Below are 17,275 nucleotides of genomic sequence, written 5' to 3' on the forward strand. Positions count from 1 at the left end.
ATATATTATCTATTTTAAATTGTGTTTGTATTAAATGGGTTAGTCGTACAGGAAACTATGTTGCTCATACCTTAGCTAAACAGGGGATCTTTACCTATTACTACATAATGGATTAATTACCCACCATCATGGCTTGGGAACATTCTGGATATAGGGAAAGATTTATTGTAAATTTTGCTTCTTAATCTCTATATATAATATAATGATTACCAAGAAAAAACTTCTTTCAACTTTCAACGCTAATTTACTTAGTAATTGGTCAGTTAATGATGAGTCATTAACACTCATTGATTATAACCCTTTAATATTCACTTATAACCCTTATTTATCTCGATACATAATGTTATAATGTTATAATGTTATATAGACTTATAAAATATTAACATTGAAAATAAAAAATTACATTGTTTTGTTTTTTTTTAAGTGAAAATTTTATTGATAGTGATAATGAGTTTTACAAATAATTATGACAAACGTGCAACAAGCTGCGCTGCAAGTCCTTTCTGAATTTGTGTTTTTTGTTTTTTTTGTTTTTTTTTGGGTTGAGGTCTGATTAATTGAGAGTGAAAGAAAAGAGGGAAAGCATACGAGTTTGTTATGGGTGATTAGAATTATACGAACTAACTGATTGGGCTTTGGGTCTTTGGCTATTTGTTTTAGTCTCATCAACCCATCAAACATTCAAAAATACATTTATCTCTCTTTAATGGTTTTGGACTCAAAATAAATGATAAATGATAATATAAGGCCAAAAAGAGAAGTAAAAAAAAGTTGGTTTATTGGAATATTTTTTATTAGTTTTTTTTCATATTATTTTTTTTGTTGATTATATTCTTACTATAGTTGTGAAAATTTTGGGGGTGCGGTAGTGGAAGTTTACTAAACAAAAATTGGGGGTGCGAGTCTTTATAGTTTGAAGATTTTTTTAGGTAATTAGTTATATGGTAGTGGAGTTTTTCAAATCTCAGGGGTGCAACCGCCTCCACACACACCCCCTATATCCATCTATGGTGACGAGCCAACAATTTGTTAATGATTCCATTGAGTGGTACCAATTTTGTTATGAATATGGGAGTATAAAAAAAATGATAGAACAAAAAACCATTGTTTGATTTGAGACTTACGTTGTGGAATATATAGCAAAGACATTCTGGCATATGGCGGACGTTAGCGGCTTCACCCCATATTAGATAATAGAGACAAAGATAATACACTTGGCTGCTTTGCCAGAGTATTTCCTTTGCAGGTTTGGAAATAACTTCTTTGCTCACCCACAGAAATTGACTGCATGTAATAAAATATAGAGATTACCAATAACACCTCCCCAAGCCCTTAATATAGAGATTTTGTTTTAAAGAAACTTACAAGAATCCATGTTTGCACCTCAAGTAGTCGCACCATTGTTGGTAATTTCCCGAGGCTTTATGCAAAACAAAATCTACGATGGGGCCTTTCTAGAAGTTATCATCATCAAGCTATATAATAACAGCTAATATAAGGGCAGGATATTCACGACTCCCCTCATATTATCTTGCAAATGTTTTAAGGTTTTGAAAAATCTTTTCATAACCCCATATATTTTTTTTGATAATAATAATAATAATAAAATGATTTATGGGGTTTTGAAATATCTTTTCAGCCATTAGACAATCATCAATTTACTAATGTTTGCAAATAAAATTTGTGGAGTTATATTATAATAACTACTACTATAATATTCAATTGAGTTTTAATTTATTATAGATACGAACATTTTGCAATCATCAATTTATAATTTTTTTTCCCCATTTTAGATTTCTTTTGGGATTATTGTTTTTTTTTTTTTTAAATTTTTGTATATATAACATATCATTATTTCGAAAAATCAACAGAAATCCATTAATATTTTCAAGGTCAGTTTGGTTTATACCTGATTACCTGGTCATCAACTATTTGTGATGTTTCATTGAAACTAATCCACATACTTTCTTGGAAAAAAAATTCATCAGTCACTAAGAACAAAAAATACAAAACAGAACAAAAAGCTTACAACTTTTTTTTTTGAATGACTAATTGGGAGGGAAAAAGAAAAGACAGTTAAAAGGAGAATTTGACATGTAGTTCTCAAAAGATAAAAGGGATGGTTATATGAACTCCACCTTATAGCGACTCCAAAGTTATTCCACTCATAAAAATGAACTTACAAAATGAAATGAGGACTAATTTTTTGTGGATGTGTACATCTCATGATGGAGAACACCCCCACCAAAAATCAGCTCAATTGAATATGTCTAACCTTGTCAAAAATTGTATCGAAATTAAAAAATCCGGACCGGTTGGATAATTTCATAACTTTCTAAATGATTTTTGATGAGGTTGTACATCTTCAAATGAGCTGATTTTTTGTGAGGATGATCTCTATTGTGTGGAAAACATCTCCACCAAAAATCAGCTTCTAATTCATTGAGTTAAGTGGTGGAGTTCATTTGGAGTTCGTTTTAGTGGAGTTCATATAACCATCCCCAAAGATAAAATTAAAAATGTAAAAAGTGACATAAAATAATTAGAGGTGGGAAACAAAAACACAGGACAAATAGCAGTAGAAGAAGAATAACGAAAATTAATTATATGCATTGAAAACTGGAAAAAAATGATTATGACGACATAAAATCGTTCAAGGTTATTCATATTGGCGAAGAGTTTGAATTGAAAACACTAAAATGACATGGATTTTCAAAGCTGTAACATTAGTGGCACGTGTCTGATAAGTAGTAGGAGTATTGGTGCTTGTTAGAAGAGAAATAACAAGAACGAAGCGGCTTATTATTAAAGTTGGTAAACAAATGACATCAGTTTGTTCATCGTCAAATTCCCAAGTAGAAACCCTAGCCCTAACAACCTTAATCCCAAATCTCCCAAACGATATCTCCTCCCTAATTCTCTCATTCATTCCATTTTCTCACCATTCTCGTCTTAAACCCACGTGCAAATCATGGAAACATTTCTTCTCCTCAAAACCACTCAATTTCTCTCTCCGACAAAAATTTCACTCCCATCTTTTATGTTTATTCCCACAGGACCCCTCAATCTCACCACCTTTTTTATTCGATCCTAAAAACCTCGCTTGGCGTCCAATTCCACCTATGCCATGCAACTCACAGCTCTACGGATTAACTAACTTCATTTCCATTGCTTTCAATTATCATTTGTACGTCATTGGTGGCTCCTTGTTCGACGCCAGGTCGTTTCCTATGGACCGCCCTTCTGCGTCTGCCTCCATTTATAGGTTTGATATGTTTACTAATCACTGGGTCTGTTTATCGCCTATGTTATCGGCTCGGGGGAGTTTTGCGTGTGCCGCCGTCAATGGGGGGATTATTGTCGCTGGTGGCGGCTCTAGACATGCTATGTTCGGGGCAGCTGGAAGTAGGATGAGTTCAGTGGAGAGATATGATGTGGAGAAAAATGAGTGGGTGGAGATGGATGGGTTACCCAGGTTTCGAGCTGGGTGTGTTGGGTTTTTAATTGGGAATGGTGAGGAGATGGAGTTTTGGGTTATGGGTGGGTATGGTGAGTCGAGGACAGTTTCGGGGGTTTTTCCAGTCGATGAGTATTATAGAGATGGTGTGGTTTTGGAGTTGAAGAGTGGAGGGAAGTGGAGAGAGATTGAGAATATGTGGGAAGAAGGAGAGAGGAGGAGATTGGGTAATGTAGTTGTTCTTGATGGGGAAGACGGTGAGGAGCCTGGGATTTTTATGCTTGATGGTGCTGATATTTTCAGGTAACTCCTTGAAAATTGTGCTTGTTAAATGTCATTGTGATCTAATAACTGTGTCGTTTGAAATCCCCTCTGCTGTCATTTGTTTAGTTATTTAGTTTTCCTATCAATGCTAGTTGCATTATGGATTGATTTATTTGACGGAAGTAATTATACTTTGCTAAATGTCAAAGTTTATTGGATAATTGTCTTGTTTTTAGAGATTAATTAGATGTCGTGATTGCTTTGAGATTTCTATCTTTGGTTATGTTTATGATGCATATATGTCCTATACCAAAGTTGTCAAACTCGATGAACTTTATGAAAAATTATTTTGTTTATCAATCTCATATGTTTTACAGTCCAATTTATGCTAGTTAAGTCAAGGACTAATCCATTTGACTTTAAGCACAGAACAGAAAATTGTAAGTTGTTTATATAGCAGCTGCTCCATTGTACTGCTTGGTCTGCATGAGAAAAAGTTGCACACCTTTTGTCACCTTTGTTGAACAGCTTAGTCATCTTATGGGCCATCTATTCTTACATTTGACTTATGGATGTCTCTATACGATTTTAGCTATAAAACTCAAACACATAGCATTCGTTTCTTTTCAGTTTACAATTTTATTGTATTATTTTAGGAAGGAATCTTATAGTTCTCACTTCATAGTTGGTTGACGTAGTTTATAGTTTTATAGTTATACGACATACTCTATCTTATAAACTTGGCAAAACAGGAATTTCATAGATACTGGTTAAAACTGTCTTACTGCATTCCCCAATGTTCAAAGGAGTTCAAGCTGAAACCTGACTTTCATAAGTCCTAATACACCATGAGGTCCTTGAAGCGAAGGGACTCAATGCAAGATACTTAGGTTTATACTTAGTATATCGTAATCCATCCTCAATTACTGATCTTTAAAGATTTGGTGATCCTTGAGTTGAGTTCATATAATAGTTATAAGATGCCATTATCTATTTGCCTTTGCTTAATGGTGATTTTGTTTGTACTGTATCGATCTTTAAAGATGTGCTGATCTTTATTGAGTCCGCTTATTATAACAATTTTATGATGCCAAATCATCTATATATCGTTGCTTAGTGGTGACTTTGGTTGGACTGTGTGCTTTTGAATTAATGTGTGGTAGCTAATGTCTTGATAAGATAAAGTTTAAGGAAATAGTAATCAATTTATCCATCTGGTTTAGTTTTATAATGTCACATGATAGGTTTTTTCCTTGGATGGACGGGCTTGCACCTTGTGCCTCCGTGAGGCATACGCCTTGCTTCGTTTTAGTAAACCGTCGCTAAATAGAACTTTTAAATAATGGCTTTGATGAGCATATGCATGTTAGGTATTAAACATTTCAAAATCATGGACCTTTTCCTTTTGTTGTTGGGTGTATGCTTTGGTAGTGTAAACTGTGTAATGTGGGTATTGGTCAGTTTGGGTTCCCTGCTAGAGTTATGTGGAACTGCTGGGGAGAAAGGGGAGGAGTGGAAGAACGAGGATGGTTACTGTGGTATCCTCTCTTTTTTCCTCGTCAATCTATTAATCTTCCAGATGATGATGATGATTGGGGATCTGTTTCTGCTGAAGAAGAAGCTAATGATCTTGTGAATGATGTGGACTCGAAGAAGAATGTGTACCTTTATAGTTTAGAAAATTTACATAATTGGATTTCTTCCTCGGAGGGATTAATGGTTGATTCTAATCTGATGAAGGTTGGAGAATATTTGGTGATTTCAGTGGGTGCAGGATCTTCTTTTTGCTCGGTTGGGTGCAGGGTCCCTGAATGCGGCTGATATGTTATTATGTTTAATGACATTAATCAGTGTTGCCAAGAAGTACGGGTTCGCAGACAATCTGTCAATGTTGTGGTATCTGACACTAGGGATGGCTCAGTTTTCAATGAATTCTGATATTGTTTGTGGGAATACGAGGGGTTCGAAGAGTAAAGAAAAGGCTGGGTGATTGAGGAGAGTGGTAGGTATATTTAAAACTTTAATTGTGATGTTGCAAGAATCCAAAAGGGAGAGTTGTGACCAGATATTTGTTAATTACTTGCGGGGAAGTCAGCACATGATTGGGACTTTTCATTCCATCAATCTGGGGGGAAGGGGAGATTTTTATTTGGGACTGTGATAGAATAAGGGTAGAGGATCAGCTTAAAGGTGCTTTCACGTTTTCTCTACTATGTTTATGTAACGACAGAGAATTCAAGTGGGTCTTTACTAGTGTTTCTTGTCCTGTAGATGATGCGTTGATGCGGGTAAGGGGTGGTTTTGGTCCGAATTGGAAGATGTTACTGGGTATTGGGATCTTCCCTGGTGTATTGGGGTGGTTTTAACTCTATAATATTTCCAGTTGAGAAAAGTGGAGGGTGCATTACTGCATTGTGTGTGGATCAAGACAATTGCTTGGAAGTAGGTATTGTTAATCCTGTTATGAAGAGTGAGTAGAAGACATTATGTTGATGGGATGAAGTTATTTTAGACGTTCATTGATGTAGTATGATTTTAAGATGGATTCTAGTGTGACATTCGCTAACACATTTTTTCTAGTAAACATTATTGTTTTGTCGGCTAAAAATAACAAAAAAAATGTCAATCTATTAATGTTAAAGAGTTGCAGTAACGTAAGTAAAATTAAAAGAAAGGAAAAGAAAAGAAAAGGGAGTAGCTTGGAGGCTTCACTAGATGAAACCATGTTCCCAGGTTGTCATATTCGTTTCAAAACTGAAGTAAACTCTATGAGGGTCCTCCACTTGAATAAAAGTCTTCAAAAATATTTTGTGAGTACCCTGGACCGTGAGAAGTTTCATGTTTTGCCGTAGTATATGCTAAGAAATTTACCTCCCTCCATGTTGATTAGATAACCACATGATTGAAGGAGGTCATTGCGTGCATCCATCTGCCTTGTAGCTGGGTTGTGTTGTCTAATCTTCTACTCCAGGCTCCAAAGACCAGTCCAAAGTTATTTTTGTATACCACATTACCACTAGTGTAATCTGAGTTATTGTCAGTTTGGTTCCCTGCGAGAGTTATGTGGAACTTCTATCTATGTCTCTCTCTTTGCAAGTTATTTTCTTATTTTCAGTTAGGTAGATCATTTAGAAGACCATCTCTCCAGTTGCATTCTATGGCTCCTGCCAACATTTTAAATTTGCACTTCACATTGAACTTACATCTCTGCTTTTCTTGTTTTTTGAAAAAAAAATTTGGGATTGTTTCATTTGTATTATTCCATGTCTTATGTAATCACTAAGTTCCATGTCTTATTACACTAAGTTCAAGCTTGTAAAGCTTGGCACATGTATCATTACAAAACCAGATCTGCCATTTATTCCAGTTTGAAACTAGTATCTGCATTCCTTTTTATACTCAATACTGTTTGTCCTGTTTTTTATGTTATCCTTTTCCCCCATTCTCCTTATGAGTCAGAATGCAAGAGTGGTCAGGTTTACAGAGATGCGTGAAACGGTGTGCCTTTAGATCTCCCTGGTGGAGATTTAATGTCATCATACTTTTGTTTTATTAGTTAAGATCAGTTGCTTAAAAAAACGCATGGAGGCTCGCACCTTGAGGCTCGCCTCGGAGCCTCACACTTAAAATCGCGTGAGGCTATTAGCCTCACTCACAGGTAGTGCAAGAGGCTTAAGATTTTTTTAAAATTTATTCGTAGAAGTTGTATCTCCTATTTTGTTTCTAAGTTTGTTGCCATTCATTTAATCATGACACATTGTATCTCCAGATCTTTTTTAGTTCTTTATATTTAATAGGTTATATTGACACGCCGTATCGGACCGGTATGCAATTGTCGGACATGGCAAAATATCAAAATTCAAGGTAAATTACGTGCAATGTGTCCGACACGGACACATGGATACATATCCGACACGGATTTTTTTCAAAATATGGCGTGTCCATATAACCTAGATATTTATGGATTCTTTAAGCGCGTCTTTTTTGGACACTGAGGCTTACAGCTCTAACCTTTCAGGCTCGCCTTTAAGCCTCCAAGAGGCTTGGCGCCTCAAGGCACTTATGCCTTGTTTGTTTTTAAAGAAAAACACTTTATTGAAAATCTAATATCTGCAATCTAATGGAAGACTGCATTAGTAAACATCAGAAAGCCTTACCCTTCTGTGTTTGGCTTCATATCAAGTTCTTTGAAAACACGAAGACATTTCTTTCCTTTTCTTTTTGTTTCTTCGGCACTTAAGGGTGATGGCTTACCTACCAACCATTGTTCTTCTTTTTCTCAGATACGATATCTCTTCTAATAGATGGCAGAAGGAGTCAAGCGTGCCAAGAACAGCCCTTGTGGACTTTTGTTTTGGGTTTGCTGCATTGGATGGAGAACTACATGTACTTTCCCCACTTTACACCATTGACTCAAAGGAAAACCGAAGGCCTCGACTGCAGAAAAAAGGGGCAACTATTCTCATTCAAATCTACCATCCTAAGAAAAGAGCTTGGAGATCCATGACGACAAAGCCACCTTCCAATTGCTCACTGGATTTTAAAACTGTAGTAATGTGCACCATCCGAATATAGATGTAGTCTTTTAATTTGTGATACAGTAAATCCTTCTTCCACATGGCGAAGGTAATTTGTTTGTAAGTTCATATTACCTGCTCCAACGCAGACAATGTATGTGCATGTACTTCCTGAAATGTTTTCACTTTCGTTTTTTTTCCTCAAAGGAACATATTTGTAAATAAATATTAAATGGTTCAATGTAAATATTGCGAAGAGTATTGATTTGTAGTTCAAGCTTATATATTTTCGAACACTGTTTATTTCAGCAATTCTTTCCACGCACTAGTTATCTTGAAAACAGTGTTTGCAAAATTATCTCGTTTGTTGGACAATGAAGTTGCTGAAATGTAAGTCGCTGCCCCTTTTCTCTTGAAATAATGCATTTCGCAGACAAAACCGGTGAGGTTATTGTAGGGGAACTGATATTGGATGAGAACCAGGCTCAGAATCAGCAGAATGCAGGGGTTTTCATCAAGGCACTCAACTGCTGCAAACAGCTTCAGTTCCCCCCAAACTACTAATAGATGGATAACAAAGCAGCACTCAATCTTTTGGAGGAAAAAGACACAAGTATCTCATGGACATCAAAGAATATCCTCACTGATGTTGCCCAGATTATGAAAGCTCTAGACTACATAGATATATTATATGTACCTAGAAGTGCTAAATCTACAGCACATGTATTAGCTTCTTTTGCTTAGAAGTTATCTCCTACGGAAGGATATTAATTCCTCCACCATGGCTTTCGAAAGCAGTGGAGGAAGACTAACTCTATATGTAATCTTTTCTGATATATCTATATTTTATATGATGGTTAAAAAACAAAATGTTAACGTTCATCACCATCCTTTTGTTTTTTGTATTAGAAGAACAGTAAGTGATCACTATAAATTTTTCATAGGAGGAACGTTATTGGAGACCCATGTTTTGGGGTTGTGGACTTGTGGCTCTTAAGCAATGTGCAATTGAGCCCGATTAGAGAGCTAAACCTGCGGGGCGAAAGAATATGTGTTCTTCTTTAAGTTCAAATCTTCTAGTGGGAATATTGAACTCATTAATGTCAGATATTGAACATTTTGAAGCTTGGGCAACTAAAGTTTATGTCCCCTGTCCACAGCGTTTAGTTGAATGGAGAATCTTATTGATCACTGAATGCAACCGCAACAACTGAACAAGTATGTGTCATAATCTAATTAAGTATTTATCAATGAATGCTAAATGCAAACTGTACCTAGTCTCGTCTTAGAACTAGTCACGTACAACATTTTTAAGCATGGCGTGCGGAGTGGCGATGATTGTCGACTATTATGGCCACCATTTCATTAAAAAAATTCATTCCCCCACTCCCCCCTTTTTTATTACTTTAAAACTATGTACGAGTATATTAACATGTCCGTCGACCTTAGTATAATATGGATGACTTTGTGCCCTGAGTTCATCCCTCATTGTTCAATTTCTTTGTTTTATTTTATGCAGCATAAAAATGTTGACAAGCACAATACCACATGGATTGAACCATCCCAATCTCATACAAATCTGGATGCTCTACAGCTCTACTACTAGAAAACACTATTTCCGCTACGTGGATGCTTCTTAGAGATGCGCAATTGCACTCTTTTTTGGATAAAGAATAATATCTTGTTGGTTAACTAAGAATACACTTATACACATTTATGGAGTGTCTTGGCCGTTCAGAGCAGCCATAATTAGTCTCATTCAGTCATTCTCTTATGTTTTTTTCTATTAAGCCAATAGCACTTGGGCATGAAGATCAAAATTCAATAAATCAAAGTCGTCTATGTTCTTACCAAAAAAAAAGTCGTATACGTTTGTGTGAATTTCTTAGAATTTAGGCCTACGTATATTCACAGCCTCATAGGTGTAAGTGAGATACCAGAGTCTCTAGTCTCTACAGTCTACAGAAGTTTTTTGGTTCCCAGAATTGGACAAGAAAACTACACATTAATACTAAAACAGTAAACAGTCTAACCAGAATATGCCAGAAAAGTCCCTAAAAGTATCAGGGCGAAAATACGGTGTCGGAATCTTTGCATATGTCTAGCATTAGGGAGTATAGGATCCTTACAATGCATATAAAATTCAATAACACAAAATTTCCTTGCATGGCTTGAAATGAAGAATGATTTGTGCAGCACAAGAAAGAAATGTCAAGAAAATGTATCAAAATTGCTGAGTTATACGTCTAAAATCAACTATATAATGGAAAATTCAATACATTGACACATTGTATGCGTTTCTACATGATTATTAAAACTTAAAAGAAGGACTAGCAAATCATACCTTGAGATTTAACTTCAAATCCAACTAGCACTCTTACGACCCATTCAATTTCTTGTGAAAATGAAATCCTAATAGTCAACAGTACGTACATTCAAAGTCCTTCGAATGAAGAACTAGATTTTACAACTCGGTGTGCATATAAATACACCTACACATACACATACACATACTTCTCATTATTCTCTAACATGGGGTACAAAAGCATGGGTTTAGTACTTGTATTTTGCGTTCTTTTACTACTATTCCATCAATACGAAGCAAGTAGAGTTTTGCGTGAAGAAGGTTCGATCAAGAAAGCAGAATTTCTATTAAAATCTATTCTACGGGGTCCTGTCCCTTCTTCTGGATCTTCTGGGTGCACCAACATTCCAGGTGTCAGTGGACCTAGTTGTCCACCATTCCCTTAATTGAACTCTTTGGGCGATGCTTTCATTCGTCGTAACACCTCTGTAAGTCGCAGTGATGCAGTGTGTCGATGCAAAGTTATCAGATATGATTGCTACAATGTTCATGTCCTAATTTGGTGCAGCTCAAAAGTCTTGGGTCTGGGCACATTCACGAATTCTTTATTCATTTTGTAGCTGTTCTTTATCCTTGTTTTCACTTAGAATTTGTAATTAATACGTAGCAATATCATGCATCCAAAAATTTGAAACTTTTTAGATACGTAGAGTTTGAGTTGGAGGCCGGAGGAGGAAATAATGCTAGACTAGCAGTATATGTTGTATCATATGTGCATATTTATTTATAATATTCTCGTAAGTTGATTGTATTCTTCTGGCATAAATATAATTGAGCAAAATTTACAACTCGACAGGACGACAACTACTGAAAAAAACTAGTGTATTTAGCACGGTACATATTTTTCCCGTGAGATTCAATTACTTCAGTGGCGCGTAATACATCCAAAACTGGTGAACCATTGCTCTGAATCGAACAATATATCACAAAATATCAGACACAATTACCAGCTAGAGATAGCTGTGATATGGAGATATTCAAGCTTGCATGCGTGCTATCTAAACCATGGCCTAAACATAAAAAAAAATTACTTTAAGTCGTGGTATGAGAGGGATCAAATAAGAGGTAATGCTCGACCAAATCAGTTGCATGGGTAGGGTCAAGATTAAGCCATATAACACAAGTCGAAGGCATGGAGAAGGTGGCAGCTGAGGCATTTGAATGGCAAGCCAGACGCTACTTGGAGAGTAGGGTCTCTTGTGAAAGAAAACAATTAGCGATCTTAGTACAGAATCCCCGTCATATTAAAATATTAAATTAGGCAAAATATAAAATGGTCTAACTAGCCATCTTTTTGTGTGGTGATGTGCGTTGAATATCATATTAAATTAGGCAGAATTAAACAAAATGACGTTATGATCTTCATTACTTGTAGCACACTACTTGGTTCCTCTTGTGGCATTTTCTCTCTTTTTCCTTCTTTTCTTATCTGGATGGAATAAGTCTAATTAATTTGATTAGGATAGTGGCGTTGAATATTATCAAAATCTAATGAGTGCAACATTCTCTGACAATGAACTGCCCCTTGATTTACGCCTAGGTTTGCTTTATATATACTCTGACAAAACAGTTTGTTTTTTTTTTTTGTTTTTTTTTTCCGACTGCAAAACACACATTTAATAATAGTTTAAACAGAGTGCGAGAAAGAGAACGCGAGATTTTTTAACTCCATAACTGCATCTATCATTAACTAAGCCGCACAAAAGTGGCCAAAATGCTAGCTAATTTATTTCTTCCTGTAGTTGAACCTAGAATACATTGAACCCTTTCCTCATTTATCTAATGCAGAAACTTGCAAAAAACTTCACCCTTCTATTGAGGTTTTTTTTTTGAATGATAGCTATTAATCAAATTCTTACATAGATTGTTCCTCTTGTATCCTCAATAATTTTAGTCAATTGTTCATCTAGAGGGGGTATAAAATACAAAAGAGTCTCGAGAGAGTCCTTAACACACTTAGCCAATAAATCTGCAGCCCGACTAGTCTCCCCCTATAGCAATAGTTGACACTACCATCAGAATCTGAGTTTCTTCCTTTTGCTCAGATAGATAGTACAATATTCGACAATACCATGGTGGTGTAGTCAAGCCATTAACTATACTCACAGCAATCATAGAGTCAAAGTACACTGTACTTTGGTAATGCCATGTTTCGCACACCCTCTAACCCCGCATCAATAGCCATTAGCTCTGTTGAAGTATAGACCTCTTTGGGTTAGAGCCCATGTAGGCAAAATGCACCGTGCCATCTTCTTTTTGCAATACCACGAATCCTTGGTCGGGAAGGAGTCAAAGACCCATCCGTGTTTAACTTAACATGGTCTGGATCAAGTTTACGCCATTGGCAGTAAATAGGTTCCTTTGCATGGTAGTTTGCATCTATACCAAGGTTTTGAAGAAGGACTCTCACTGAAGTGGAATCTGGTATATCCTTTACAACCCTTTGTATGTATAGCTTCAAATCTTCTAGTATTCTCACCATGACCAGCTGAGGGGGACGATACTTTTTTTGAAAGATTCTAGTGTTTCTCTCAGCCCAAATAGCACTTACGGTAACACATATGTATGCTCCTCTGATATCACCTTCCATAGAACTATTTCTGCAAATCTACAAAATATTATGCCACTCATTGTTAGAGTCTACTACTCTGAAACTCATACCAATCTTTGCTTTGACCCCACTCCACACTCTCTTTGTGTAAGAACACTCAAAGAATAAGTGTTCGGAGTTTTCTCTTGCTGTTACTCCACACAAACTATATTTTGAATGATTGATTATACCTTTGTTAACCAACCTGTCTTGAGTGGAGAGACTACCAAAGAATAGTTGCCAAGTGCAAAAAGAATGTTTAAGGATCGCCAATTTTCCCCAAACAAGCTTGGACCATGTGACTTTGTTCTTAACCTTCTTTAGTGCTATATAAGCAAATCGAGCACTGAATTTTCCTGAATGAGTTAGAGACCAAACTACTTAAACCTTATTCATGGGATCATATATATCCGTTCTTAGTATCTTGGTTTTCAAGTCACACTCTGGGAGAGAGAGAACTATGTCATTCCACCTGCCATTTGAGATCAGTTCACTAACTTTGGCTTTCTCACCAAGCTATAGCATATGTCTAACATTGTTATCCCATAGAAGGGGTGTCTCTGTACACCACAAGTCATTCCAAATGAAAGTGTCATCTCCATTAGCAATAATGTTTTCAGAACTTCATAGCAGATCTTCCTATGCTCTAAAATGCCTCTCCATACCCATGAGCAGTCCTTAAAAGCTTTCATAGTCTAGAAATGTTTGTTTTTAATGTTATGAGTCCACACCCAGTTACCCCATAAAGAATTCTCTCTTGATGCTAGTTTGAACATTAATCCACAATACACAACTATATTCCATGTGTGGAGATCAATCATGTTCAACCCCCTTTCATCTTTCAAGCATCGGAGTAGCTCATGACTAGCCTTGTGTAAACACTTAGTTAGAGATGGACCAGACTGCACAACTCTGTTGCAAATTTTATTAACCTTGTCGAAAGCACAGTTTTAGACACTACAAAGGTCCTAGACCATTAAGTGTGGAAAGAAGAAAGAACAGAGTGAGTCAGCCTATAGTCTTCTGGCATGAGAGAGAACTCTATTCTTCCAATTAGAGATTCTGCTAGTGATACTCTCAATGAGAGGTAAGCAGTCTTTTACTCCAAGTCTAGACGCAAAGAGAGTATTGGATTGTTCTGAACTCAATGATACCCTTCTATTGAGTTACTTTCACACAGTAAAATCTCCAGTGATGATAACGGTTCAACAATAATACTTCAAAGTTTTTCGTGAACCATTTCCAACTCAATTTGGATGGAGACCTCAAGTCAACCCAACAATTTTTTGAAAAGGAGGCAGTTGTTGATACATGAAAGATGAACGAATGGGAGAATATGCTGACTCAAGAATTTAAGTATCCTTCCCAACCAATTTTCGCTAGTTTTTCATCTTTTTTCAAGACTTCCGTCTCTCATATCTTCTTGGTATTGGATTGTTCTGTACAACATAAGCCAATGGAGCATTAAAACAAAGTTACAAAGATGTAACATAAGTACCAAAGAGCTTAAATTCTCTGGGGGTATTATATGCCCTAACCTAGCAAGTAAATCAGCATCCCCTATTCCCAGAATCCTGACTGGTAACAAACCGGCATTTGTTGCATTGTTTATTGCAACTGTTGCTACAGGAACACCTCTTGGCATCTGCAGTTGAAAGCAAAGATCAGCAATTGGTGTTAGCCAACACATCTAATACTAATTGATTAGAGGTGACAGAGAGTCGTACTTTTGCAATTTATGAAGACAAGCTAGAACGGACAGGCGATACAAGATAGATGCTAGTAAGTTTTGAAAATTGGGATACTTTAAAAGTAAAAATAAGATCTCAAACTAGTTTAATTGTTTCCAAAATCCAAGTCAGGGTTCCATGGTTATGACTTGAAACAGAAGAAGAATTCAAATAAATCATTATTTAAGTGAAAGAAATATTTGACTATATTTCTTTTCACTCAAAATGAATTTCTTAAGAAAGACGAGTGTTATTTTTGTGGGTGATGGGGGTGAATTACTAGACTTCCATTGATAGGAGAGAGCAGCCCATATGAGCTATTAAGGATAAATATCTTTGTGAGCTAAAATTTTACATTTCTTCCTAACCACATTAGAAACACCCGATTAAGACAGGTGAGATATGTGATTTCAAGCTATAAAAGTGTCCAGGGATAACTCTTTGCCAATTCCAAACTCCAAACAACCATAAAGCTCATCCACAATGTACCCCTTTAGAGAGGTAGAGGAAGGCCTGAATTAATTCATCACTAAGTATAAAATGAATTTTACAACATACCTGGACAATAGACAAAAGTGATCAATTCCATCCCAGGAAGAAGCACGCACTGGAACACCAATAACAGGGTAAGGGTGTCTTTGAAGCCACCATACCTGGAAAAGATATAAAAGCTGAATTCAACAAAAAATCCTATGTGCAGAAGAGAAACATACTGATGGACAATTAAACATAATCAAATTGCCTGGTAAATGGGCTGCACCACCAGCTGTTTATATTCATTATACCTTTTACCCAAATCTGGTTCAAGAACATATGGTGGTTCCAAATCTCCACCCTCACTTTCATCGCCTCCATTCAAATCACCTCGCTAGCCCTTCATGTATGCCATAAGCAACGCCAACAAGATTCCCCATTCGAGTCCTTCAAATTTCATCATTTTCTTCTCGCGATCTCGGTTCTACCATTCGATCCTTATATGGGTTCTCACCATGTAAAACCCATACACGGTATGTTGATTCTATACCATGCAAAATCAAATGTTTTCTCACTATATCAAACGGAAACCTTTTCCTATTTCGCACTTATTACAAGGGCAAGGACACGTGGTCGATGTAGGGTCCTTGTCACTAGCAAATTGAATAAAATCCCACACCCCCTTGCTTGTATACAATCCCAAATCTGTCAATTTCATTCATCCAATCCTTTGGAATTGGTTGAGACATACTTGCAAAATAACTCCTTACACTACAATCGTTTAGAATAAAATAAAATCTACTAAAAAAATAGTTTAGAGGCAAAAGGATGAAAGTGACTTTGAGCTTGCAATATGACATATACAGACACAACTATTTACTTAACTTCATTATACCAAATCAGGGAGTTCCTTCAATATGCAAGTCTAGTATAGGTAATAGCAGAGTATCATTTTTTTTCGGTAGAAATATCGGCAAAGTATCAAACCACTAAGGTAAGTATACTCAATATTTTAATCCAGTCACCATAACAAATTTGACAAGGAAACACTAAAGAAAAAAAATACAAACACTCGAAGTTCACTCATGACAATGACGACAAGATATTTGTCCAAATAATGACATATAAGAAAAGATCTCTCAAAGTCGGTTTTAACACCATCGATTAGTTTACTTACCACAATCATTTTACTTGAAAAAAAAACCATAGGATAAAACAACGATAATAACATGTAAACAGATAATAACCACAAAGATGCATTTCCACAAACAATCCAGAGACTCAAAAGAAAAGTTCAAACAAAGATAGTATTCATATATTGAATAGTACTAATAGAGCATACCCATTACATGCCCGATTAAACCAACAAATCGAAACAGAGAACTAACAACTCCCAAAAACAATTGTTTTTTATGCCCGATTGTTATGTAATTTGCATTTTTCTTGGTTACAAAAGTATTTTGTGAGTTTCTAATGGGCTTTGAATTTTATATTGTATGAACTCAAATATAAATATTTGTGGGTTTTCTCGCTATGAATTTTATATTTATGTGCTATGAATTTTATATAATATTTGGCGTGGGTTTCCTATGAATTTTATATTTCCCAACTATGAATTTCCTACACTATGGGGCATATGTGTGAGCAATGTCTACTTGCAGCCCAAGTCCCCGTGTACTCATAGTTTAAATCCAAGTCCTCATTGCAAGAGATCAATTATCTATCACAAGTAAGGGAAGAAAAAGTAAAGGGACAAACAAAGTAAAATAGTAAAGTGAAAAAAGATGGTCTTAAGTCTAAATACACTAAAGAACACCCATAGAGAAATCTATTATATGGTCTTGCACTAGATCATTGAATTTCAGTACAAAGACATCA

The 17,275-nt window shown here is 36.0% G+C and overlaps 1 protein-coding gene and 1 long non-coding RNA gene across 2 annotated transcripts; one reads left to right on the forward strand and one right to left on the reverse strand.

The window, feature by feature from the left end:
- The first annotated feature begins 2,745 nt into the window (after positions 1 to 2,745).
- LOC147500073 (F-box/kelch-repeat protein OR23-like) lies at positions 2,746 to 8,509 on the forward strand. The gene is made up of 2 exons (XM_086561790.1): positions 2,746 to 3,760; positions 8,005 to 8,509. The coding sequence occupies exons 1-2, from the start codon at positions 2,823 to 2,825 to the stop codon at positions 8,294 to 8,296; spliced, it is 1,230 nt and encodes a 409-aa protein (XP_086417916.1). The 5' UTR covers positions 2,746 to 2,822; the 3' UTR covers positions 8,297 to 8,509.
- Positions 8,510 to 14,485: 5,976 nt separating this feature from the next.
- On the reverse strand, positions 14,486 to 15,502 carry LOC147500074 (uncharacterized). Its single transcript, XR_015194593.1, has 3 exons — positions 15,482 to 15,502; positions 14,732 to 14,838; positions 14,486 to 14,632 (listed from the first exon to the last, which is right to left on the reverse strand). It is a non-coding gene; the product is annotated as an uncharacterized LOC147500074 (long non-coding RNA).
- Positions 15,503 to 17,275: the final 1,773 nt, after the last annotated feature.

This window comes from Coptis chinensis, chromosome 5 (assembly GCF_015680905.1).
Source record: "Coptis chinensis isolate HL-2020 chromosome 5, ASM1568090v1, whole genome shotgun sequence".
Classification (NCBI taxonomy): domain Eukaryota; kingdom Viridiplantae; phylum Streptophyta; class Magnoliopsida; order Ranunculales; family Ranunculaceae; genus Coptis; species Coptis chinensis.